Source organism: Malaya genurostris, chromosome 1 (genome assembly GCF_030247185.1).
Source record: "Malaya genurostris strain Urasoe2022 chromosome 1, Malgen_1.1, whole genome shotgun sequence".
NCBI lineage: Eukaryota > Metazoa > Arthropoda > Insecta > Diptera > Culicidae > Malaya > Malaya genurostris.
The window spans coordinates 107023107-107050678 of record NC_080570.1 but is presented as its reverse complement, the minus strand read 5'-3'; the positions used below and the strand labels follow the sequence as shown (position 1 = coordinate 107050678).

At 36.0% G+C, this 27572-nt stretch overlaps 1 protein-coding gene across 4 annotated transcripts in view; it reads left to right on the top strand.

Annotated features, from left to right (window-relative positions):
• The first annotated feature begins 1140 nt into the window (after positions 1 to 1140).
• Positions 1141 to 27572, top strand: part of LOC131425325 (calaxin-like) — a 41903-nt gene continuing 15471 nt past the window's right edge. For 3 of the 4 annotated variants that reach the window (XR_009228978.1, XR_009228976.1, XM_058587134.1), the window contains exon 1: positions 14340 to 17331. Coding sequence is in view for 1 of the 4 variants with exons in the window: in XM_058587134.1 (XP_058443117.1) it covers positions 17024 to 17331 (308 nt within the window). In the remaining 3 variants the exon portion in view is untranslated. Of the gene's footprint in view, positions 1378 to 14339; positions 17332 to 27572 lie in introns of those variants that run through there. The other variant, XR_009228977.1, reaches the window with a different exon arrangement.

Genomic DNA, 27572 nt, shown 5'->3' with positions numbered 1-27572 from the left:
ATCTCACTCGCTTTCCTTCAAGATGGCCAAATCGATTTTCACAAACTTATAGGTTCAGAAGAAAAGTTTTACAGTTTCATACGGAACTCCTTAATTTGTTGTGGATACTACTTTCGGTTCCGGAACTACAGGGTAAACAGGATTTATAGAGTTTGTGAGATTAGGTCCGAGCAAATTTTCCTATGTCTTTTCAATAAACAGTTGTTTTTGCGAATTTTACAGTTATATTTAATATGTAATGAGTAATAAGAGAAAGGCATCATTACACCACTAGGTGGATTAAAATAGGTTTTGTCCGTGTTATGTCGCTTCATTTTAAACACCATCACAGGCTTTAGTCCAGCCTCCGACAGTGTCTGCTTTAGTTCGGCTTCCATCATGTCGCGTAGTCCTCGAAGTACATGCTAGGGAACGTCCAACAGAGCCTAATTATAGATTCGGTTAATTTTGATGTTATGTTTGGAACTATTTTTTCACTATATAACAATGTTTACGTTAAAAACATGGCATTAACAAACAATATTTCATCTTTTTTCATTCATTTCGTGAAAGAATTAGAGCAAATACTAAAATAGCATAAAATTATTATGAAAACAAATCTGGAGTAATTTCGTTACACTTTCGTGTTGTGAAATTTCGAAAATGCACCCAGGTGAGCATAGTAAAGAAAGACGTAGTTCAACGTCAATAAAACCAAAAAGTCGCAATAAAAAATGATATTAGAGAGACCGAAAATTAATGTTTAATATAAGAACAGGTGACTTTGAGCAGGGTTTTAATATTTAAATGGAATCGTGCAGAAATTTGTTACAACCTACCTATCAGTAGCTTGACGAAACAAATAAAAACATCTTCCTAAAATGGTAAATTTTCATAATCGCAAATATGTGGTGTTATTTTGTTTTAAGGAATTCTGGTTGCAACTCACACGTAAAGAAACACGAGAGAGGAGAAAAATCAATTGTTTTGCTGAGGTTCGTTCTCTATCATTGAAGCTGAAATCCATGCTGAATTGATTGCCCATCACCCAAGTAGTATGGCACTAAGCATGACTTGTTTATATCAATAATAATGAACAAACAAGGTACACTTATATGTTCGTATAGCTGCAGATCAGAAACGCTCTTTGCCAATAGTGAACCGAAGCATGCAGTTTTTTTGCCTCCAGTTTTTCTGTTAGAATGAAACTAAAAGCGACGCGAAGCGCGCGTAATCATTTCTTTATCAGAATATCAGGAAAATTTTGTTCTACAATTGTGAGCAAATAGTCGGTTTTGTCACGGTCAAAATTCAGTTGATAAATCTCGAAAATAACATTAGCTATTTGCTGCTGCTATTCGACAAGTTTACAGTGTCGTGAAGCTTACTTTAGTAACAGTGAGTGTTTTTGTCAATCCATAGAATCTACCTATATAGTTAGCATAGTACGTGTTGGTTACTCGTTTGAATACTTATCATATGACATACGCACAACAAATGTGACAGGAATATTGTTCAATGCAATATTAATTATCAAACGCCTTTTTATATGTAAGCGAACGGACGGTAGAGGTTGTGTTATTTGTGTTATATAAATGAAGGCGTAAAACATATCTACAGTTTCAGTAGGAATGTGTGTTGCATGAATGATTGTAGTCGTATCTAGAGTTATTGTACCAATAGTCATCTCATCAATGGAGTCTCCATATTATTCGGCGAATTACTGACTTCACTACTTTGATATGACATGATTGCTGCAGCTAAGATGAATGAGTGGTAAACCCTATTACTATTTTGAGCTCAATTTAGAAATCGTTTCTCCTCGATAATACGTAGTATTTCAAATCGGAATGTTCTCATTATTCATGCTAAGATAGGTATTTTCCGAAGTTCTGATAATACATTTCTATATTCGGTTGAGTGTTACATACTCGACTATTATTATGATAACATTAAAGTTATATGTTAGTGATTCAGCTGTCATACAATAACTATCTTCAGTAAAACTTGTAAAGAAGTACTCTTACCGTATCGTTTTCTCACTAACACACTGAAATCAATGCGTTGGTTACCTTGGTGTCATTTCTTACAGTTACTAATGTTTGTTGCATGAACAGATTCGGAATGAACTGTCGAAGTTGCATTCCGTTGATTTGCGACATAACTTTGTAGTGCAATACAATGATTCAAATCAAACACGTTCTAAAAATATGAGGTAGTTGGATACTTAGTATCGTGAAAGGAAATGTGCTGATGTTTAAATGCGAAACAAACAGTGATTAATAAAAGCATTAAGAACTACTAAATGGGGCCCTATAATTGGCTGTATAAATAAAATATAGTTAAGTGCAATGTATGTAATAACTCTTTTTAAACAAAATCCATAGAGTAAAGTACAGCATTGTCACGAATAAGAACAAATTCGAACAAATAGGGTACGGTGTGTCTATTCATTTCAACTCCACCCATCTTCATATATTAACTAAAGTAGGACTTACACTCTGAACTGAAAACGATGAACAGGAAGGAACGGTTCCGGAATTGCAAATTGACGTCACTCAAAGAGGTGACCAATTAAAAATCGTACAAAATTTTTTACATTGCTATCAAATCTATTATATTTGGAAGGTATTGTTAGTTGATGCCCAAAAGCACTTTCTTATTTTGCCTTTCTCTATACAAAGACTGTAGTATTGCAAAAGGAAATGAGTTTGATCGGAGACTTGAAGATCCCTATGTGTTATGTATATGTCGAAAATAAATAAATCGAAAAAAAGGTTTTTATAAGACTATTTGAATGATAAGAGCATTTGAAGCTAGTGAACGTTTTACTTGCTCTATAGAAAGGTAATAGAATTTCTGGAGAAACTGACTTTTGATGGGAGCTTCTGAGACCCCTAGTGTTATATACCATTCGAAACAGCTCGACGAAATCGGAAAATGTATGTGTGTATCAGTACACCCTTTAAATATTTTACTCTCCACTACATTTTTCTCGAAGATGCCCGAACAGATTTTAACAAAATTATGCTCTATGAATTATGAAAGCTACTCTTAGGTTGTAAATCAATTTCGAAGATCAATTAGATGAAACTGCTGGCTCCGATGACTGAAACTATTTCTACAATTTATTTTTAATCTGTTACTTTTGGTTCTTGAGATATAATGGTATAAGTGGCGTAAACGATAAAACGATTTTTTTATATGCTTAACTTTTTCGGAGATGGCTAAGCCGATTACTACAAGCTTAGATTCGTTATTGGGTTGTATGTCATGTTCAAAGATCCAGTTCGGGAGATATAATAGTGTAAGTGATGTATCGAAATCAGAACTAATCGGCGCTAGTGACACGTTCTCCCGGCAGAGCCGATTTATGTGTATCATAGATTTAAATAAAAGGTCTTGGAAAGGCACATGAAATTCCAGATCTTTGAGTTTCTAGGACAACTTCTAGATAAGTGAATTTGTAGACGAAAAATAGCAAAAAAAGCGCTCCTCATCAATGCCTATTCCGGAAGTACTTCGTTTGCTCCGAGACGGCAGTTTCAAAATCACAAACAAAAATTTATAGTAACATATTTTTATATTAAATTTCAATCACATTCGACACACATTCGAAATTACAGGGTGAAGAGTGTTACCAAGTTTGCACCGTCATTTATTGTAGTGATGCAATATTTGAAAATAATTTTCAAAATTTAGCTCCCGAAAATAATTTTCAAACCAAAAATAATACGAAAATAATTTTCTAAACTGGGCTCCCAACAATTCCAACCGACACACAGTGGTTCGAATCAATAAAAACGTGGACATAAATCAGTAGCTGCCAAACCGTTCTTTTAATGCATATAGTTGCTTTGAAGAAATTATTTACAAATATATACCGCGTAATTTGATCCTATCAATAATTGTTCATGGCCTACTTTGACAAAAAATGTAACCATAACTTTTTTTCTTCTACAAAGTTTTAGAACTATTAAAAATAATTTACTTTGTCAAATATACCAAAAGTCTAGGTCGCACCGTTTCGGATATGCAAAGCGTTTTTATGGCAACCCCCTTAAAATCAGTTTTTTATTTATAACTTGTTTTTTATGCATACTTTCTTTGGAATAATTGAAGAAAATAAAAAATCCCATATTTTTGTTGAAGGTAGTGCATAGGTTTCTTGTTTCCTGGCAAAGTTATACAACATTTTACCTTTTTTGTCGTGAATACGACTTACTTTACTATGGGGTGCCTTTTCAAAATTAGCCATATGGAAGAATGGGCAGAACTTAATCGTGAATATCTCGACTTGTATTAATGGTAGCAACATAATTCTTTCACCATTTCATCAAAAATATGATCAGGAATTTAGGATAATAATTTGAATAGTGTGAGATAACCACAAACAACTCAAAAATTAAGTTTTCTCAAAATAATGCGGAAAACTCTTTACTTTCGCTTGGGTTTTTCGCGCAAGGACGACGATTTTGAGGTAGTCAGGCACATATCTTCAACTGAATGCGTATAAAAGGGGAACCGTGGTGAAAATCGATCATTATTCGTCATCTAACACTCGATGTGGATAGACGAATAACCTACTACGACTAATTTCGATTTTGTTTTATATTTTATTCACAGTTGTCTACCTACCCAAGCTATGGGTAAAAACCGCCATAGATCCGAGAAGAATCCAAAGGATGCTAAGCGTCTGAAGCCAAGTGATGTACAGGTAAACGACCGTTTGCTGAGTGAAAACCAATATGCTGATCTGCCAGTTGATGTCGAAGAGGAACTGCAGAAGAAGGAAAAAATGCCGCCTTTCTACCTGAAGGGCTTCCCACCAACTCTACGCTCGGATTTCAACACACTGATCAGCAAAGGACTACAGGCAACAATCCGTTTATGTACTGAAGGCTACAAAATAACTGTTCCGGCTTTGAACCACTACAAAGGAGTGGAATGCTATCTGAAGCAGACAAAAGCGGAATACTTCACACACGATATTGTCGCCAACAAACCTATGAAGGTTGTACTTCGAGGACTACCCGATATGATGGAAGCCGAACTAAAGCAGGCACTGTCAGAGGCTGGACTAAAGCCTTTGATGGTATTTAAAATGAAGCGACATAATACGGACAAAAAGTTTAGAGATCAACTGTACCTGATTCATCTGGAGAAGGGCTCCATCACCATGAGTGAACTGAAAACGATTAAATCGTTATTTCACATAATCATCGAATGGCAAAAGTATAAACCGGTACATCGGGATGTCACACAGTGCACGAACTGTTTGAACTACGGCCATGGAGCGAGGAATTGCCACATGAAAAGTCGGTGCGGGAAATGTGCCGAATCACACAATACCAACGATTGCTTACTAGATGACATCGCTGTAAAATGTGTGAACTGTGATGGCGACCATCCATCTACTAGCAAATCGTGTCCCAAACGTGTTGAGTTCACAAAAATTCGACAACAGGCGTCCCGTAAACAATCAACGCGCAAGAATGTTCCACAGAAGGATGAAATTAATTTCCCACGGCTCCCACCGAAGAGGGATATTCCGAATTTGCCGCCACTTCCTCGCAGCAATCCAAAAGATTCAGCCGCTGGATCACAAAAAGAATCTTCCTCAAAAATCCCTCCTGGATGGGGCAATAATCAACCACAAGCAAAGGATGACTCTGGTGATTTATTCTCTGCTGAACAACTGATCGTCATTTTTGAAACAATGACAACAAAACTACGAAACTGCAGAACGCGGTTAGATCAAATCAACGCCTTAGGCAAATTCAACATCGAATATGCAATATAATGAGTTGGTTATAGTAAATTGGAATGCTTGCTCACTCAGGAGCAAAACTGCCGAATTGTCCGACTTTCTTCAAGAGAAGAATGCCGATATTGCTATTTTAACTGAAACTCATCTTAACCTGAAATTTCTATTTTTATTTCCAATTACAGGATTCACAGGCTCGACAGGACAACTACCAGAGGAGGTGGAGTTGCCATTGCCGTTAAACGATCCATTCAGCACAGGCTTCTATCAGCCTTTAAATTGAAACTAATAGAAGCCATCGGAATTGAGCTTACTACGACGATGGGACCCATCATCATCATTGCAGCGTACTGCCCCAAACAAACCAATCTTCGAGATGGTACGTGTGCATCATTGAAGCGAGATCTGGCTATGCTCACTCGACGACAGAACAAATTCATCATTGCTGGGGACCTGAACGCACGGCATGAGCTGTGGGGAAACAGAAGACAGAATCGAAACGGATTCGTACTTGCCGAAGATTACGAAGCTGGACAATACAACATCTTCGCTCCGGATCAACCAACGCGACTTTCCAGATCGGGAGTTCATTCCATTTTGGATATATTCATCAGCAACATCGCCATAGACAGCTCTCCGGTTGTCTTCTACGAGCTCTCTTCTGACCACTTTCCAGTAATATTGACGTTGGGATCTTCACCAGAAACAGTGCCTATTCAACCACGGAAGAACTATTATCGCACCGATTGGGTCCAATTTCAACAAATCGTCGACCAACTTATTAATATCGATTTGCCACTTGATTCCCCGATGGAAATCGATGCGGCCCTATCTTCCTTCCAGCATTCAATCACAGTCGCTCGTGATAGGACGGTTCCAGTACAACATATGCCGAGTTCCTCTCTTCAAATCGACAGTGTCACCAAGAAACTCATCCGACTTCGGAATATCTACCGGAGGCAACGAACTGGCATCCTAGATAGGAAGACTACTTATAACAACTTAACTAGGATAATCCAGGAAAGGATATCTGAGCTTCGCAACAGGAACTTCCAGCAAAAGCTTCGAGAAATTCTCCCACATTCAAAGCCCTTCTGGTCCTTAACGAAGGTGCTTAAGAAAAAACCGAAGCCTATTCCTCCTCTGATGTCACCCCAGGACGCAGCTGAAGGAATACCTTTAATCACACCAGTAGAGAAGGCAAATGCGCTAGGCCAGCAGTTTGTGTGTTCTCACAATTTAGGACTCAACATTGTTAGTCCATATGAAAGAGCCGTTGCTGATAGCGTAGCTGAGGTTGACCAATCAGACAGCTTGGTTCCTGAGGAAAGTAGAGTCACTGCGAATGAGCTGATGGCTTTTGTGAAAAAATCCAAAAATATGAAGGCCCCCGGTTTCGACAACACATTCAACATTGAGCTGAAACATTTGAGTATTCGCTCATTTGTCTTCTTAGCTAAACTTTTTAACAGGTGCTGGGAGCTTGGTTACTTCCCTTCAATGTGGAAGTTAGCTAAAGTTATCCCTGTTTTGAAACCGGGGAAAGATCCTTCCTTTTCCAAGAGCTATCGACCCATCAGCTTACTCTATGCCCTATCCAAGCTGTTTGAAAAGTCAATACAAAGGCGAATTCTTGCTTTCGCAGATGAACAGGATATAATTTTGGAAGAACAGTTTGGGTTCCGGAAAGGAAGATCCACCATCCACCAGCTCACAAGGGTTAACAACGTCATCCAGCAAAACAAATCAGTGTCCAAAACGACTGCCATGGCAATATTGGATATTGAAAAGGCATTCGATAATGTGTGGCACGATGGACTGGTGTTCAAACTGCATCGGTATAATTTTCCCATGTATCTTATTAAAATTATCAAAAATTATCTTGCAGATAGAGCATTCCAGGTTTCTCTGAATAATGCACTTTCAGAAAGATTTACTATTCCTGCTGGTGTACCCCAGGGAAGTATCCTAGGTCCCATTCTATACAACATTTTTACATCAGACATCCCACCTCTTCCGGGTGGTGGTGTTCTGTCACAATTTGCTGATGATACTGCAATTCTTTACAAAGGTCGTGTGATTAATGCTCTGAAGAATAAACTACAGACAGGTCTGGACGCTTTAACGGAATATTTTACAAGCTGGAAAATTGTGATCAATGCAGCAAAAACTAAGGTCATCTTGTTTCCACATTCAAGATCTCCAAAACTTATTCCATCAGACGAATGCCGAATACGATTCGGTGATGAGGTCATCCAATGGTCCGACGAAGTTCTCTATCTAGGACTTACCTTTGACAGACATCTGATATTCAGGTCACATGTTGACAAAATCGTTCAAAAATGCAGCATACTCATTAGGTCTCTGTATCCGCTGATTTGTGGAACATCTAAACTGTACCTGAAGAATCAGATGGCTGTCTATAAACAAATCATCTACCCCGCAATTGAATACGCAGTCCCTGTTTGGCGGGGCTGTGCACGAACACACAAACTTAGGCTTCAGCGCATTCAAAGTAAGATCTTAAAGATGATTCTAAATCTACCCCCTTGGACAAGGACTAGTGAAGTACATGAGATGGCCTCACTGGATATACTAGAACAAAAATTCGAACAATACTGCACGAAATTTGAAGAGAGGTGCTCAATCTCTGAAATACAAATAATTCAAAATTTGTACGTATTAGGTTAGGGATAGTTATAAGTAGGTAGATATTTTATTAATAATTAAAATAAATATTATGATTAAACATTAGTATGTAAAACAAGAGTAACTAAAACACCTATTATTAATAACGAATCGTATGAACAACAAAGATGAAAGGCCAAAGGGTCAAAACACTTGTACTGTAAAATGTTGATGTAATACATAAAAATAAGATTAATAAACAGATATTTATGCAAAAAAAAAAACATGAAAATCGATCATTTCTTTTCGTGCGTTCGATGGGAGCAGACGTCGTGGGAGTTAAACCTTCAACCAGCAGCGACGGAGAGGGCGCCTTTTGCGTGGTTAAAACCTCAAACGCTCAGGTAGCAACTTTCATTCGCTTGCTGGCCTTCAAGGCGAGCAGACTGCCATCGCGAGAGTTAAACCATCAACCAGCAGCGACGGAGAGAGCGCCTTTTGCGTGGTTAAAACCTCAAACGCTCAGGTAGCAACTTTCATTCGCTTGCTGGCCTTCAAGGCGAGCAGACTGCCATCGCGAGAGTTAAACCATCAACCAGCAGCGACGGAGAGAGCGCCTTTTGCGTGGTTAAAACCTCAAACGCTCAGGTAGCAACTTTCATTCGCTTGCTGGCCTTCAAGGCGAGCAGACTGCCATCGCGAGAGTTAAACCATCAGCGACGGAGAGAGCACCTGCCATCATTTGGTTTTCGGTAGTCATAACGAGAAGTTCAATTTTCAGATTGTAGTTCCGCAATATAGGTTTAGAATTCAGAGCCTGCGTGCTGAAACTGGATTCTGGAACTGTATTCCGGAACTAATTTGAGTTTCGAAATTGCAATTCTAGAATTGAAACTGGATTCTGAGTCTGTTATTGGTTCTAAATTTAGTTATTGAACTCAGGATCCAGTTCTTTATTCCAGACTTCTTCTATTCGGTTCTTTTTAGAACCATAATAATACTCCTAAAGAATTATGCGGAAATTTACTTTACTGTACTCTATAAAACCCATTCTGGTAGTCATGGCGAAAAATCGTCTTCATGTTTTAGAGCTTAGTTCTGGAATATGTGTTTAGAATTCAGAGTCTGCGTGCTGAACTAACTCAAATCGTCACCATTTTTTTATTATAAAGAACTATACTGCATATTTCATAGTATTTAAGTGCGTTTCAGAATGTTTAATGTAACTAATCTGTAATTTAGTCTAGGCGCATCGTTTAAATTTCTAGTAATGAAAGAGGGGAAAGTTGCACAATTCAAACAATCGATGAACTACCAATTCGAATTCGGAAGCATAAATAAAGCGTGTCATATTCGTATTCACGACATCCAGTTATGTCTCTGACATTACACACCCGTACTTTTTCACCTATCATAAAACCTTACACAGAAGCGAAATATGCAACTTTATGCAGCTGATTTTTACAAAATTTGTAGGAAAAGATATGCCCAATATCATAAAAAAAATCTAAGTGGAACTCGGTGGAACTTTTTTTTTAGGTCTTTTCAAAGTTAGTTTTAATTACTGAATTATGGCAACCCCCTTAAAACTAGTTTTCTAGTCATAACTTGTTTCGTGTTATTTTTTATGCATACTTCGTTTGGAATAATTGTAGAAAATATAAAATTTCATAATTTTGTAGAAACTAATGCATAAGTTTATTCTTTTCTGGAAAATATATGCATAATTTTACTTCTTACCTAGAAAACCTTGTGCCGAAGCGAAATATGCAACTTAATGCAGCAAACTTTTATAATACTTATAGGAGAACATGTACCTTATCAAATTTATTTTCCAATGAGAATTTCTAGAGTAATATTCGTGTGACTCATTTACACTATGGCCATGCTGAAACCATAAATGGTTAAGAAACAGAGGGCGCACAGTGGTCCAAAACTGGAAAAAGACGGTCACAAGTCTGTACCTTTCACTGATTTTTAAGAGCTAACGTGTATTCGAAGAAGTTTTACAAAATTATATAACGCTTCTTTTGAAAGTAGCACCTTAATTTTTGTTAAGGGGGTAGTACCGATTTCGAAAAAAAATAATTTTGTTTTTGACAAAAAAAAAATTTTTTCTATCTCATTTCAAAGAAAAAAACATTTCAAATATTTTTGCTGAAGATATGAATAATGTAAAAAAAATATTTTTTGAGGTATTCGCTTTATTTCAAAAACAGTGTTTTTGGATTTACCTACGTAGAATTTATCTCTATTACCTAAGTATCTACTTCAAAGTTAGCAAAGTTACTCATTTAACTTTTCCCAATACTTTTCACAACCTAATCAATCAACTAGGTAGTTAATGTTACCTAATAAATCATTACAATATGTCACTTAGTCGCATTGCATTCGATCAATCAGTATCAGTCACGCTATCGTCCGAGTTTTCCGTATCGCTAATTTCTTGTTCTGTTGTAAGTTCTAGCATATCAATTGCTTCCAGTGACAATTTCTTTCCAGTTTTGATAGGTTTGTAATAAATATTCGAAATCAGTGGGTCAGACGCTACTAGGAGTCGAAAAAAAAATTTGTCATCGTTTTTTCACGGCTGTTTTTCCTCGTGCCCAAGTTTGGATTTTTTTATTTGTTTATTAATTTTTAACTTTTTTCATTCAATAAACTATAAAGGTTGTTTTATGGAATGGTTTATTTGAAACCTAAGAAAAAACCGTACATTCATGCCTTGGACGAATTTTTGTATGTTTGTTATATTTTACAGGCTGTTGAAAAAAGGCTTTGTGCGAAATACCCCATGGATTATTACTTTGTTACTTTTTACAATTGAATATTTTGTTACTTTTTACAATTGACAATATTAGAATAAATCTAAGTGGAACTAGATGCAATTTTAGGGCTTTTCAAATTTAGTTTTAATTATTGAAAATCCGAAAAATTATCAAAACTTCAACACATATTTCAAAAATGGAAAAATATTTTTTAGACAAAATATGATAAAGTATTGTTAAAGTACAAACCTTTACGAAGAGATTTCATGTTTAAACGTGTAAATAAATTGAGTTATAGCGAAGCAACACGATTTTTAAGACGAGATGTTGATCGGGCGAGTGCAAAAGTGAGTTACAGAAATAGCAGACGCGTGACGCCCTCTGTTTCTTAACCATTTATGGTTTCAGCATGGCCATAGTGTAAATGAGTCACACGAATATTACTCTAGAAATTCTCATTGGAAAATAAATTTGATAAGGTACATGTTCTCCTATAAGTATTATTAAAGTTTGCTGCATTAAGTTGCATATTTCGCTTCGACACAAGGTTTCCTAGGTAAAAAAAGGAATTTTCCAGAAAAGAATAAACTTATGAATTTTCCAGAAAAGAATGCATGAATTTTCCAGAAAAGAATAAACTTATGCATTAGTTTCTACAAAATTATGAAATTTTATATTTTTTACAATTATTCCAAACGAAGTATGCATAAAAAAATAACACGAAACAAGTTATGACTAGAAAACTAGTTTTAAGGGGGTTGCCATAATTCAGTAATTAAAACTAACTTTGAAAAGACCTAAAAAAAAAGTTCCACCGAGTTCCACTTAGATTTTTTTTTTTATGATATTGGGCACATCTTTTCCTACAAATTTTGTAAAAATCAGCTGCATAAAGTTGCATATTTCGCTTCTGTGTAAGGTTTTATGATAGGTGAAAAAAAGGTAAAATGTTGTATAACTTTGCCAGGAAACAACAAACCTATGCACTACCTTCAACAGAAATATGGGATTTTTTATTTTCTTCAATTATTCCAAAGAAAGTATGCATAAAAAACTAACTCGAAACAAGTTATAAATAAAAAACTGATTTTAAGGGGGTTGCCATAAAAACGCTTTGTATATCCGAAACGGTGCGACCTAGACTTTTGGTATATTTGACAAAGTAAATTATTTTTAATAGTTCTAAAACTTTGTAGAAGAAAAAAAATTTCTATCTCTTCAGAAAAAAAAGTTATGGTTACATTTTTTGTCAAAGTAGGCCATGAACAATTATTGATAGGATCAAATTACGCGGTATATATTTGTAAATAATTTCTTCAAAGCCACTATATGCATTAAAAGAACGGTTTGGCAGCTACTGATTTATGTCCACGTTTTTATTGATTCGAACCACTGTGCGACATGCCAAAATTTGCTAGTAATCGATTCATTGTTTTTATCTCAAGCGTACATATCAAGGGAACATGTATATCTATCTTGGAACAAAATATCATTGAAATAGAAATTATATTTTTTGTGACGTTTTTTTCAGTGAAAAATTTGATTAGAAATACTTGCAGTAATTTTAGTCGAAAATTGGACATGTTTTGCGAACATAACACTTATGTTGAATTTGTCAATTTTCGATGATATTTATTTGAAAAAAAATTGATCTAGATTATTTTAAATAAATAGAGTTTGCAAAGTGGCTTTTTGTGACAAATCCACAGGTTAATAAATTTTCATTAAAATCTAAGAGGGTGCTTCTCTTTCCGAATATGACTTGATTGATAACTTGATGCTGGTGTTCATCTGACATAAAAAATATCAAAAATTATTAGTAAAGTTTTTCCCCAGGTAACTCAGGGAGGGTTCAAAATTTCATTTTTTTACTTAATTTTACTCTAATCGATTTGAAATTTTTACACAACATTCTTGAGATGTTATTTATTTAATTTAAAAAGAATAAAAAAAGTGGCGTACCGAGACAATTTGGTGCCCGGGCAAAATAAGATTTGCCGCCCCCATCGTTGGTTTAGTGAGTAAAAAAAAAGCAGAACTCCGGATGACTTGGATGAGCAGAAAAGACCGGTGGGTAATGTCAGAAACATAACTGGATGACGTGAATACGAATAAAGCTGACATGGGCGTATTCTATAGCTATTTATTATGAAAAAATTAAACAAACATAATAGAAATACTTTTACATGTAAAGAAAAATCGCGTAACTTCTGAAATCCGCAAAACAAAAAAAAATTGATGTCAAATGTATTTGAAATGAAACGTCTAGGTCTGGTGTAATATAAAAAAAATTGAAAAAAATCGTCTTTGGGTCAGAGTTTATCAAAATTCACAGATGGCTACAGATTTTTATGAATAATTCATCGAAATGAAAGCTTTTCAAAACATTTCTCACAGATTTTCATAGATTATGACCGAAAATATGCAACACAGATGGCAAACAGATATTTCAAGTTGAAATACAGATTTAAATATGGCAACTCTGGTCGTAAGCCTGCAGCCAGAGTTTCCAGTTATTTTTTTTTCAAAAATCTGTCTCTGACTCAAAAATTTTTCTAGATTTGTCTGGATCTACTATATACAAGGAGAATTTGACCGGACTTCATTTTCAGTGAGCAAAAAAACAAGGTGAGACCTATCGCCAAAACTCGTAAAGAGCTGGGAAATCTGACAAAATCTGGTAAAATCAGTAAAATTTGAGAAATCTGGCAAAAGATCTGGTTAGTTAGAGCGTCTGGCGAAGTGAGAAAAATCTGGCATTTGCCAGATAAATCCTGGCAACGCTGTCTGCAGTAGTCAATCATTGAAAATATTCCGTATCCGTCGGTTTTGCATGATACGCTTTGTGCGATGATTCGTTCAAATAATGTATTTGAAATTTTGCTCACCATATTTTGCTACTGAATTTCACCTTAATGATCGTTCCCTTCAAACATTTCATAAAACTTTAATTTTAAGTTATGTTTGGATATATAATACTACAAAAAAATTTATCATATATTGCTGAACATATTTCCGATGGTATGTAGAAGAAATTATGTTGCTGCCATAAGTACAACAAGAGATATTTACGATTAAGTTCTGCCCATTCTTGAACAGGGTAAATTTCGAAAAGGCGCCCCATAGTAAAGTCAGTCGTATTCACGATAAAAAAAAAGTCCCAAGGATTGGTTTGCCGCCCCCTAAAAAGGTGTATTGTCCGTGGGGGACGGGAATATCGCGATTCGTAAGTTGATGGCTTCCACGTAACCCACCTGGGTTCAAAATTCCAACCCCGCACACAGGATTTTTGGCCTGAAGAGGCTGAAGAATTTAAGATTAAAGTTTCTATGATCGTTAAAAAAGTACTTTTTCTGGTTCAGTATCAATACTTTTTTACAAATATTGGGAAACTAGCAATAGAATATTCCATAAAATCTCTTAACAAATTGAGTTTCATTGAATTCTTCCATGATTAAAACCTTCAGTTTAGTTTGGTTTTCAGAAATAGAAAGGAAAAAAATTAGTTTGGACAAGAAATAGTATGTAACGTACGGTTGGTAGGGAATCTGTCATGTTGAATGCCTCGAATGTAAATCGTCATCAAATTTTGAAAATAGTTTCTTTCAGTTTTCAGAAATTTATTTAAAAAATGTGACCGGTTTTGTAAAAAGCACTAGCACAATTTGTAATTGTTCGACAATTAGGCCCTTTTTACAAGACCTTATAGATAAATTTCCGAAACCCAAAATATGCAGAGTGGTTTGTATTTTGGCGCGCACGAATTTTACATTTCTCCTCCCTACTTGTATGTACGAGACTCAGTGCGGACTCACCTGAGGGCGCCATGCTCACACACGGAAAGACCGAAATCACCCTTTTTCCGAAAAAAATAGTTAATTGTCTGATTTTAATAACTTATTTTTTGAGACAACTAAAAAAATCTTACTTTTGCTAATTTAGATTTTTAATTCTCTCTCCCTTAATAATAATAAAATATTTGTTAATATGGCTATTTTTATAGTTGATTTCACCAATTATACGTGCTGTCATTTCTTAGCTAAGGCACACTTCATTTCCATTCAACAAATTTTTTAGTTGAATTAGAGAAATAAAATGTTGTTTTCAACCAACATAAATGATTGAATACGCTTCAGCAATTTGCAGCTATATGGCGCACTGTCACCGAAAAACGTTAACACCGTAATGACTATTAGCCACTAGATGGCACACTACTACCGAAAAAAATTTCAGTCGCGGTTGTCTTTTCTATATTGGCAGGTATAAATACGATGTTGTATTGGAGAAAAAGACATAAACGAAACGTAAACATCGTTTTGATTTTTTTTCTTAATCACTGTTTTCTTCATTCTCACTGAAAACTTTGAGCACTCGGAAAACAAAAACCGAATACAAATAGTACACCGGACGGCGCAGCTCGGAAGGTTTGAAGATACAAAAAAACTTCATCACAATTAGAGTGAAACATTCGAAATTCACTTCACTGTTCCGCGTAAAAACATTATTACGCACAATCGCTTCAAGTGTGCACAAATTCTGAATAAATACGATTTCCACTAACAGTTTACGACATTTTTACATATCGGTTTAGAAATTTAAATAAAAATATATCGAACACATGCGAAAAACATCAAAACAATTTTCAAGCAGTTTCAATAAGACTGTCCTTTTTAGCTTTTTAATGGATTGTTTTGCTTTGACACTTCTCATGAGTTTTTGGCTAATAAACTTGTTAATAATACCCATTTCAGTTTTGGTGTCTTTGTGCTGTCCTTCAGTAATGATGGTGATAGATAAATAGAAACAAATTTTCTGATTTTAATAACAAAATTAGTTGTCAATGAGAATTTCGTGTTGGATTGAAATATTGCTGGTATGTGTCCAGGATATTCACCAACTAAACACATTCTCTAAAAATAAGAGTTTTTTCAGCAAAGTAAATTCTCAATTTTAACTAATTTTATAGTTATTTTGGAAATTTTGTTGTTAAAATCAACTGAACTGAAGCTGATTTCGGTCGTTCCGTGCAATAAAGTATGTTGCTTACGATTTGTTTATAAAATGAGAACTGGATATCTTGATGTCTTTGGATAAAGTCAACATGTCTAGAAAGTTTTATCATAATTTGAGAGGGTGCTGCCAACTCCGAATACGATTTGGCGATAAATTCGTCCTACACAACCGTGCAGAAATTTCTTACACAATTTACTCCTTACGACGACTTTGCAAGACACCAAGATTATTGCTCGAAATTATTATGGGCTTCAATCAGCTCGAAAGACCTACACCACTTCAATAGAGTCAGAAATATATTTAAATATGTTATAATGGTTATTGCATAAGCTCAAACACAACAAAAACATAAGTTGATCCACACATTGGCTTTTTTATGCCTTTCTCATATATTCACTCACATATAGCTGTTCGGCTTTCAGACCAATTAATGAGCGAAAGGCAAAGTTAAGTATAACTCGGACCGTAATAGCATAGTTTACTTTCAGCAAAATATAAATCCGATTCGCGTTTTCGCTGAATATTTCTGATTGTCATATTTTTAAATTCTCCACCATGCCACAAGACTTTTAATTTCACTACATTCTGTGATTTTCTTGTAACACACTCGAATCCACATGCAATTCAAGTTCATTTACTTTTATCAAAATATTTTCGTAGCATTTTGCGAACCTTTACCGCTAGTCTTTTTACTAATCTCAATATTGAGCTATTTTGCTGCAGTTGTTCCAGGAACCACGATCAACAGTCGACTGCTCTGGAAAATACACAACATCAAAAACATAATTCTTCCGAATACTACACCGCGAATCGGAACACCTCGTTTCCATAGAGTCATTTACTGGGGCCCCGAAAAGCCGCCGAAATCATGAATCGATCCCGCTCGGCTCCCGGTGCTGGTGGCGTTGACCTGACGACAGGCCTAAACAGTCGAAAAACCATAATAATGAAGAGCGTTTCCATTTTTCTGGCCAGTGGCAAACGAGCCGGTGACGAGTCACCGGATAAGGCCGGTGGTGAGCAGACTGCCCGCAGCTGTAGGTCGAAGCGGGAGCTAAAACCTGGCGAACGAGAACGGCGCCGGAATAGAAGGATTTTGGCCAAAATGGACGAGTTGAACGGGAAGCTCAATCCGAAGATGCTGGAAATGTACAAACGAAGGACTCATTTTTCCAAGTAAGTAGTTCTTATTATTTAACGTTTTGATTTAGTTTTGCTATGTGGAAAATCACAATAGGGTAAAGTGTTATAATATGCCCCCCTTAAGAAAACATTGAGATATTTCCAAGTGTATTGATATATTTTCCTCGAGAATGTAAGTATTTCATTGCAATACGGATGAGGAACATAATTTTCAATGACTAAAATAGAAGAGATGAGAATTGATTGATATAAACACATTCTCAAAAACGGCCACATCCTTTGTATTTTTCGCTCGCCTCAGACATAATGCCCCAGCCGCCGTAAAATATGGCTCGCAACAAATCAGTGGCATGACACACAACAAAAGACATTTTATCCCACAACAATGATGCATTATGCTTCTTGAAATGTCCATAAAGTTACTGTTTTGAGATAATCAGTATGTCAAAGAAATGGCGGATAAAACATCTATTTAGTCGAAGCAAAACTTTACATCGAAAAGCTGCCAAATGAAATTTTTAGTTTTTTCATACTTTCCTGCAAACGACAACCACCAAAATTGCATAGCAGAAAGATCCTACGAAAAGATAGTGTTAGTGATAAAACTTTGGTTCAGAAAAGTCTTCAATGCTAAAGAAAGGAAAGGGGGCATTTTGGCTAGCAGGGGCGCTTTATAAGACTTTCCCCTACAGAGGTGGGGATTACTTGAGTGAAGGAATCAAACAGAGGTAATAAATCACTAGGGCAATTATACAAATAGTCATCTCAAAAGTTGAACCACTTGTTTGTTTTGCTGGTTAGATGGCCTCAGGGACGACGGAACAGATTTTTCACCCAGGTGTGTGGAGTGGCAAAATATGCGGTGGAAGGTGAAAAGTGGAATTCTGAAGTGTTCCTCAGTGTTTCACATTCAGCTAAAGCTACGAATGAATCCGCATTTCCAGAAGTGGAAATCCATACACAGATGGTTGGCGGGTGTAGAGTTCAGTATTCCCCCCAATAGGACTTCCGCCGCCCCTGGGTAGCCGACAATCAATGGATTGTAATGTAATTAATTCCATTATTTTCACTATTTCCCTAAGAAGTCCTACCACAGAATAATTTTGGGAAAAAATGTAATATTTCTGTAACAGTTATTTTCATATATTTCTCTGAGCCGAGACATTGAACAGAAATTTACTCTAACTAATGTACTACTGGAAATCTACAACAAAAAAGGTGGTAAAATCGGGATCTTTTTGCTCTAATTTCATTAAATTTTGTAGGTCAGTTAAGCACACCATTTATATTTATCCGATTGGAAGGCCAGTACACTCAATAGTGATGTTTGAAAGAGACAAATATCACGATTACAAAAATTTCAACAATATTTTTTACTTATTTTGCAAATTTATTCTAACGAGCTTGTGACGAGTATTCCTTTAAACCATAAACAGACTTGAAAAAGCGCGTTTCGATTGCAATCTATTTCAATAGTAGCTGTTAAAGATTTGAAAAGACGATGACAGCCTTTTAGTTTACCTATCAGAGTCAAGGAAAAAAAGTGGAACGATAACCTGCTATTCTGAACAGTTGGTATTGACCTTCCAAGCAATGTTATATTCCAAGAAGAAATTTTAATAAATCAACAAGAGTTCACAATTTTAGCCGGCAAAATAGAATTAAAAAATATTATTTCAATTTTGTCGTGATTACGACTTACTTTACTGTGGGGTACCTTTTGATCGTGAATATCTCTTGTTGTATCTATCATACACTCCAAAAATTTTTGAATTTTACAGGTGACTTAATCCTTCATATGATGTAATTCATAAAGATCTAATTTGTAAAATGACTGAAGATTTTATTTGTAATGACTTAATGTTAGATGGGCTTGAATTTTACTGGTTTCGATTGTAAATTGCGTTCTGCTAGCAGGTGCGACTGTATAAATTTAAATGCACCTTTTACCAACCATGCAGATGCATGCTCCTGTGGCTCAGTCGATTAACAGACGTACTTGCGATCCAATGATTCTCGGTTTAAGTCGCGGCGGTTGCTATCAGTATTTTTTTTTATTCCAACGAATTTCATGTCATGGAGTCTTAGACACAATATTTAATGTACTTCGACGTAAATTTCCGTGAACTGCAACGCTCCATTTATGTGCATTTAATAGGATGTAAAATCACAGGGTTTTTCTTAAGTGTGTAATTTTTGCTACATGCCTTCGGAAATATTATTATCAATTTATGATTACATTTTCAGTAGTATGACATAATCGCAAATAATTTAAAATTAAAGCTTTCTGAAATGTTATGCATCAACAAAGCAACAAAGAAGAAAATTCATTTTGATAGTTTTTTTCACTGAAATATGCTAAGTTACTAATTTTGTGGCCATTGGGTCCACCCAATTGTGAAAAATCTGTAAAGGAAATCACGCAAAAAGAAAACACACAGGAAGCAGTTCTGCTGCGGGACATTCGCAGAGTCGGTTTCGCTTCAAACAAAAGTGGATGCAAAATCAGCCCTTCTAATGGTTTCAAATGTTATCTAAAGAACTATTTGAATTACTTGCGTCTTGGAATATGCAAATCGGAAGTGAATATAATCAGTTTAGTAAAAATTTATAGTCTGGTAGCTTCTAATTAGGAATTTTTTTCATTTTTCTCGGTTCTTTTTTAATTCGATTTTGTGTGTATTGCGTTTCGTTGACTTCAGATTGTGTAAGTGGTGTCAGATATGTTATTGTTCATTTCATTTGCATTAAATGAGAGAAAATTTGTTATATTATTTCAAATAAAGAAGATTTTTAAAGTGTATGTTTTCTTTTTTGCCTTTCTCATATAGAAAGGCTATGCAATCACTGTGAAAACCGACTTTTTAACTTTTTACCATTCGACGAACTGAGAAACTGTCTGTGTGTGTGTTCGTCCATTCGTGTGTATATAGGTACATGTATGTAACAAAAATATGCACTCACTTTTCTCGGAGATGGATGAACCGATATTTCATTTATATTCATGTTTCGGTTCCGGAGTTACAGGGTAATATGTGAAAATTAAAGGAAAATTGTGCACTCAATTATCTCGGAAACGGCTAAACTGATTTTCATAAACTAAGATTCAAATGATATAACTTCCTAAAAATTTCGAGAACATTTTATCCAGATCCAACTTGCGGTTCCGGAACTAAAGCATGATAAGTGGAAAATTACCAATTTAATGAGTATTTTTTTCACGAATGATGGTCGAAAAACAGGTGCAAATCCCATAAAATTGTCTGATAAATTCTTCTAGTTTACAGAATTTCTTAGTTTGTGGGAATATAAACTGAATTAGGTCCTCACTTTTCCTGTTTTGGAAGCACCAAAAGTAGTAAAGAAAAACTCCAAAAATAGAACTCACTTCGATTTCTCAGCGTTCTTGAACCGATTTTCACAAATCTTGATTCAAATCAAAGCTCATATTGTCTTTAAAACTACTGTGAAATGTCATCCGGATCTGACTTCCGGTTCCGCAGTTTCAGGGCGATGAGCATCAATGTTTTCAAACCACCATATAGAATGACAATATGTAGGGAAGAGTGTCCGGTTACCGGCACCCTTTTTCTTTTAAGCTTATAACTTCTGACACTAAGTGCACATTGTGCGGACATATACATCAATGAAAAGCTAAAGTCCCTAGCTAACAACAACACAATTTTGGCCATTTCAAAAAAGGTGTTCGGTTACCGGCACCTTATGAAATTTCGCCAAAAATGGAAAAAATATAAGTAAAAACTGCAATTATTCAAAGAAAAACGAAATTTATTCTTTTCGGAGGCGTTTTGGACAAAAGTCTTCTTTGTCTGATGGTGACTTCGCCTTGGCTCTCTTGGCCGATCATTTGAATGGTGGCGCCTTTGGTGTTGATTAGGCCGGTCTTCCACCGGCTTCGCGGGATTGAATACGTTGCTGGAGTCGAACTTAATGGCTTCTTATCCACTAAGCAACGGCATTAAAGTTCATTTTCCTTGACTTGGACGATTTGTTTGAAGTCGCCATGGCTAACAGAAACAGAGAACCAAAGTTTTTGGTTATTTGACGGATGTATTGAAGACGTCAAGTTGTCCACGTGTTGCATATCACCACAAACAATAGTTTAGCTAGCAAAAGAGAAAAGATGGCGCCAATTTTCGTCAGTAATTTCTGTCGAATGTCTGCAAACAATCGAAGTTTCATAAATCTGTAAAGAGTCTTTAGACGAAAAAAAGTTTCCATGTTAACTAATAAATTTGATAATTTACAGACAAATTTGCAGACTTGGCTTCTCTGCATATCAGTGACAATTTTTCTCGATTTTTCGAAAAAATGGGGTACGGTATCCGAAATCGGTAGACATTTAAAAAATGACGAAAAATAACTTTGGTTGCCAAAATTTTGATGGCATCCGGTATTAAATCACAAAATAGATCGATTTCTGTCAAAAGTTACGATGGAGTGTCGGTAACCCAACATCTTCCCCTACAACACCGGTACGTGCATCGTGGAAAAAGAAAACACAACACGAACGATATGTGCTTTGTTCTATTTCGTACACACTATTAAGATAACGAAACGGTTACAGATGTATGATTTCGGTGTGAGATATTGGTAAAAGACGGTGCTGCGATTGATAAAAGTTTATCTTATTTTATGATAAGTGCGAATCGGTTCCAGAAGTATTGGAAATAGTGATCAAAAACTGCAAAAAAAAATCTCACTCACTTTTCTTCAAATGGTCAAAACAATTTTCACAAACTTGGTTCAAAGGAAACATCTTACAGTTTCATGCGGAATTCCTAAATTTGTTGTGAATACTACTTCCGGTTCAAGAACTACAGGGTAAACAGGATTTGTAGATTTTGTTAGAGTAAGTCCGGAAAAACTTTCCTATTTCTATTCAAAGAACAGATGTTTTTGCGAATTCCACAGTAATATTCATAATGTTATGAGTAATATAAGAAAGGTATCATTACACTAATAAAAAAATTAAATGGATTAAAACAGGTTTTTTTTTATCATGAAGAACTATACAAGTTATTTCGTAATATTTAACTGTCACAATATTTTTCTTAAGTGTAGATGCACCGTATAAAATACTAGTAGTAAAGAAGGGGAAAACTTCTAGTAGTAAAGAAGGGGAAAGCTTCTAGTAGTAAAGAAGGGGAAAGCTTGCACAATCCACACAATCGCCTAACTAACACCTGGTAAGTCGTACTTTAGTAAAGGTGTATAGTTACAATTCTGGAAGTAAAGAAGGAAAGTTTGCTTCGCTCACTAAAAAACTCAACTAATCAGAACGGCTATAGATATTTGAAAATGAGAAAGAAGCAAGTCATTTGATGATGATGATAATAATGATACTGAACGAATGGAGCTGGATAAAACTATAATATATATGCTTTAAAAACACAAAAACTAAAACGATTGTATAAACATCAATCAAATATTTATTGGGTTCGTGGTGCGTTTCCCCTGAAGCATTAGAATATTGCAAATAGTGTACAGAAACACTAACTTCAACCGGAAGGTCAATACCAAATATTCAGATTGGCACGTTACCGTTCCATATTCTTTCTTGACTAGGATAGTTCAACTAAATACCTGTCTTCGTCTTTTCAAATCTTTGACAGCTACTGTTGAAATGAAATGCGAACGAAACGCGCTTCCTCAAGTCTATGTCAATGCATAGTGGGATGTTCGTACCCTAGTTCGTTAGAATAAACTTATCAAAAGATTTAAAAAATGTTACTGAATTTATTTCAGTAATAGTACATTCAACTTATTCGCTCAAGCATACATATGTCGTACTTTTATGATTATGTTACTAGTAGCGTTTCGATTCTTTATTCTAGTGCTACGATGGTGAAGGCTTCAGGGTATTTAATTTCGATGCCAAATTTTCAGAAATATCTCAGAACCAGGGGCCCTTATTACCGTTCTCACTTCAACTTTCACATTCACTTCACTTACATGTCACTTCACTTGATTTCACCTATTACCAGTATCACGCATAGTGAAGTGATCACTGTGGTGGGAAAAACTAATTTTTCAACAATATGTTGGTGGCGTGATGTTTATAATGACATCAAATTCATCCAAGTACTTACTTTTGTCTCTGAAGTGACTTCCCTAATAGGAACCTATATTCACTTCACTTGATTTCCACCGTGAAGTGATACCCATAATAAGGGCCAGGATGTTTCTATAATAATACTAATATTAAGTGTGGCATTCAAAATTTGTTCATGAAAAATTTATATTTTTTTCATTTGTTTGTAGATGTTGAATTTGTTTTGGATACGATTGATGAAGTCTTTGGAATTTTGATGAGGTATAATGAATGCTACATACTATTAATTCTAACAAAAACAAGTATAACAGGTTGAGTGTAATTTTGAAGAAGAACGAAAATTGAATTTACAATATTTGCGATAAATTAACATCATATAAAGCATACCTCTTTACTTCCACAGAAAAATGTTCTTTTTAACCTAAGCTGAAGTGTGTTTGTCTCTTTTCAAAAGTAAGGCTATCATTATGAAAACCGATTTTTCAACCGATGATCGGAGGGCCAAATGTCATATATCATTCGATTCCGCTCGACGAACTGAGTAATTGATTGTGTGTGTGCATGTGTGTGTTTGACAAATATTGAAACTTAATTTTCTCGGGAATGAAATACATGAAATTTCCGAAATCGAAAAAAAATTATTGATACCAAAAGTCTTAGAATTGCATAAAACGTCGAGATTTTTTTTCAATCGACTTTCTGGGACAAAATCCCAGAGCCCCAGAAAGTTGATTTTCTCGAAAAAAAATTTGTTTTGAGATAACACTAAATCTCGACGTTTCATGCAATTTTAAGATTTTTGGAATAACAAAATTTTTCGATTTCGGAAATTTCATGTACTCTCCCCTACGGTGTTTTTTTAAGATCGAAAATTTCCAAAATTTAACCGCTGGGTAGCACCCCTTACCCATGTCCGATTTGGCTCAAATTTTGCATGAGGGCTTTTTTTCGAGGTGCTTAAACTTTTGAGCACTAGCGCTTTACGAAATTAGAGGTGATCCCAAAATATTGGCACCCTTATATATTAGAGCGGTAAAAATCAACGTGTTTTGTGGGTTACGTCCGGTTATACCATCATATCTCCGGAAACAGAAGTCGCAGTCATTTGATCTTCAAACTTGATCAGTGGCTCAATAGTAGCTTTCAAACGAGCCTAAGCTTGTTGAAATCGGTTCAGCCATCTCCGAAAAACTTGCGCGGTAAAAAACTATCGCGATTTGTCGGTTACGTCACTTATACAATCATATCTCCGGAACCAAAAGTCACAGCTATTTGATGTTCAATCTTGATCAATGGCCTAACAACAGCTTTCAAACGAGCCGAAATTTGCTAAAATCGGTTTAGCTCTGAGAAAATTGAGCGGTAAAAATTTCTTCGAAAAGTGTACACACTCACATACATTTTCCGATCTCGTCGAACTGAGTCGAATTTTATATAACACTATGGGTCTCCGAGGCTCCCTTCGAAAGTCGGGTTTTCCAGCAATTCTAATACCTTTCTATAGAGAAAGGCAAAAAGGTTAAAAATGTAGGACCCTTTTCAGAAGACAGTCTAGACAACCGTCTTGTACCACCAATCTGGTGATAAAAGCAATAGAAGTTATTTTGATTGACTTAAACAAACGAACCCGACGTATTTTCCAGATTTCACCCTGTCAGAGTATCTCATTTTTGCATCGATGAGACATGGTATTCAAAATTATATTGAATGATGGACAAAATGTGTCAAATGAAAATGATAGGTTCCCCTGATACAAATTTTAGAGTTTTTTTTTTCTTTTTGATGCCGCTGTGTAGTAGCATATTGAACGTGGAGTGAGCCCGAGTTATTTTTATTTTAGCTAATGATTGCCTTCAATCCTGTTACTCGCATAATAATAATGCCCATGCTGAGCATTCTATATATTCTCTAATGATTTTCTTTCTTATATAGAAAGGTTATGCAATTACTTGATAAACCGACTAGTGAAAATTGTCCCGGAGGGCCAAGTGTCATATACCATTTTTTTTTTTTTTTTTTTTTTATTAAGTCATGTTTATTTAAAATTTATATTTTACAATTCAAGATCTAAATGGAATTCTAGTGCTGAAATATTTACATAATTTTCACATTGATTTATGTAACTAATATATGACAAAAAAATTTTCATAATTTTTGATCTCGTGTTTTTTGGCACACCTTCTAACGTTGGTATGATCAACTTTGAAAACGAAAATCTTCTCCAGCCGTTACAGAGTCTTGTAAGTACTCGTTGGAATGTTGTCCATGACTCCGCTACTCGTCGACACTCACTGTATTTATGATGTATTGTTTCTACAGATGTATTACAGTGGAGGCAGATTTCTCCGTCTACTCGTCGCATTCTAAAGAACAGTTGCCGATGTAGAATTTTCCTGTTGATGGTGAGGTACATATCACTTCGTTGCTGCGATGAAAGCTCTCGTGTGTGATGTATATTATGCCAGACCCGTCGCCATTCTGCTTCTGGGTTGTCTCTTTCTACCTTTGGTTCTTCAGTTTCCTCTACGTAAGCCTTGTGAATTATACGTGTGGATAAGTTTTGGTGGATTTCAACAGGTAGGATTTGGAGTTGTTGATAGATCAGTTTTAGACAGGGACAGTCACCGGGTATAGGGTTTGGTTCAGATACATTCTGTATGTACGATTTGTAGAACGGGATATAATCCATCTCCTTGAGATGACGTATAATCAAGAGAGATTTGCATTTAAACGCCGGAAGCTGAAGTTTGAGTCCACCCTGTTCACGTTCACGGGCAAGCTGTTGTATTGGTACCCGGGCTATAAGCCCTCGCCACAAAAATGTGCCCATGACTGAAGTCATCTTCGCAATGTGTACGGTTGAAGAATGGACGCAAGGTACCAGATTCTGGATGTGCCGAAAGTGTTTAGAAGTGTTACCTTTTGAATTAGCGTGAGAGAACGTAATGAGTGCAGCCATAGAAGTTGCGTGAGTTTTTTCACCGCATCGTCCCAGTTTAATTTGGTCATCAGACGGATAGAATTGGCGTATTTCACGCCCAGCACTTTAACCATATTCTCTGTTCGCAACCATGGAACATCTAAACATGTACCGTCAGTGAGACCTACATTGATTGATGTTGTCTTCGAAAGATTAAGTTTTGCTCCAGACACACGAGAAAAACGTGTAAAGATTGTGCGTATTCTCTCGATTTTTTCCACGGTTGTGGCGATGACAGTGATGTCATCTGCGTACGCTACAATTAAGTCGTTTCCACATACACGCTCGAGTTGTGTTAATAGTGGTGCGATGTATAGAGAGAAGCAGAGAGACGATAGTGGATTTCCTTGAGGAACCGAACGTTGTATTGGAAATGGTACCGATGCATGACCGTTCACGAGTAATCGCGAATACGTTAATTCTGCAAACCGTTCGAGTAAGGATACCAGTCTTGAGTTGATACCGAGTGAGCGCATGTTGCCGAATAGAAATGTTCGGTCCACCCGATCGAACGCGTGGTCTAAATCGAACGATATTAGTTTTGCTCTCTGTTTACGTGTGATCAGCTGTGCGATTCTGTCTTTTAGAGAGAGAGTTGCTTGGAAAATGTTGTTATCGGAGTTGGAGCATTTTTGGGTTGCACCTAAAATCCGATGAGAACTCACGACTCTTTCGAGTCGTGTTTTGAGAATACGGCAGAGTAGCTTATAGTCATAGTTTATGAGAGAGATCGGTCTATATGAGCGTGTAAAGTTACCTGTCCCTTTTTTCTTCGCTAGCACTATCACACTTTCAACGAACTCTGCGGTGAAGTTTGAAGCCATAGCCTCGTTTAAGATGAGATTCAGTTCTCGGTGTATGACATCAAACGTTCTTAGGTAGAATTCTCTCGGAAGACCATCTGTACCTGGAGATTTTTTCGGGGCGCTCGTTTTAATTGTCAAAAGTATTTCGGCTGTTGTTATTTCTCTCATGGTCGCATCGTTCGCTACATCGTTTTCTGGTACCATTCTATCACATGTGAAATCTGTATCCCGATCGTTTGTGGTTTCACCCATCGCGTACAAGCTTCGGAAGTATTCCAGCATGTGCTGTTCGATGTCTTCGGAGTGTTCTATTATCTCGTCGTTCTCAGTCTGCAGATTAGCGATGATCGTTCGTTTTTTCCTTCTCTCTCCTAGCTGGAATGTAGACAACGGTTCTCCAGCAATATACGTC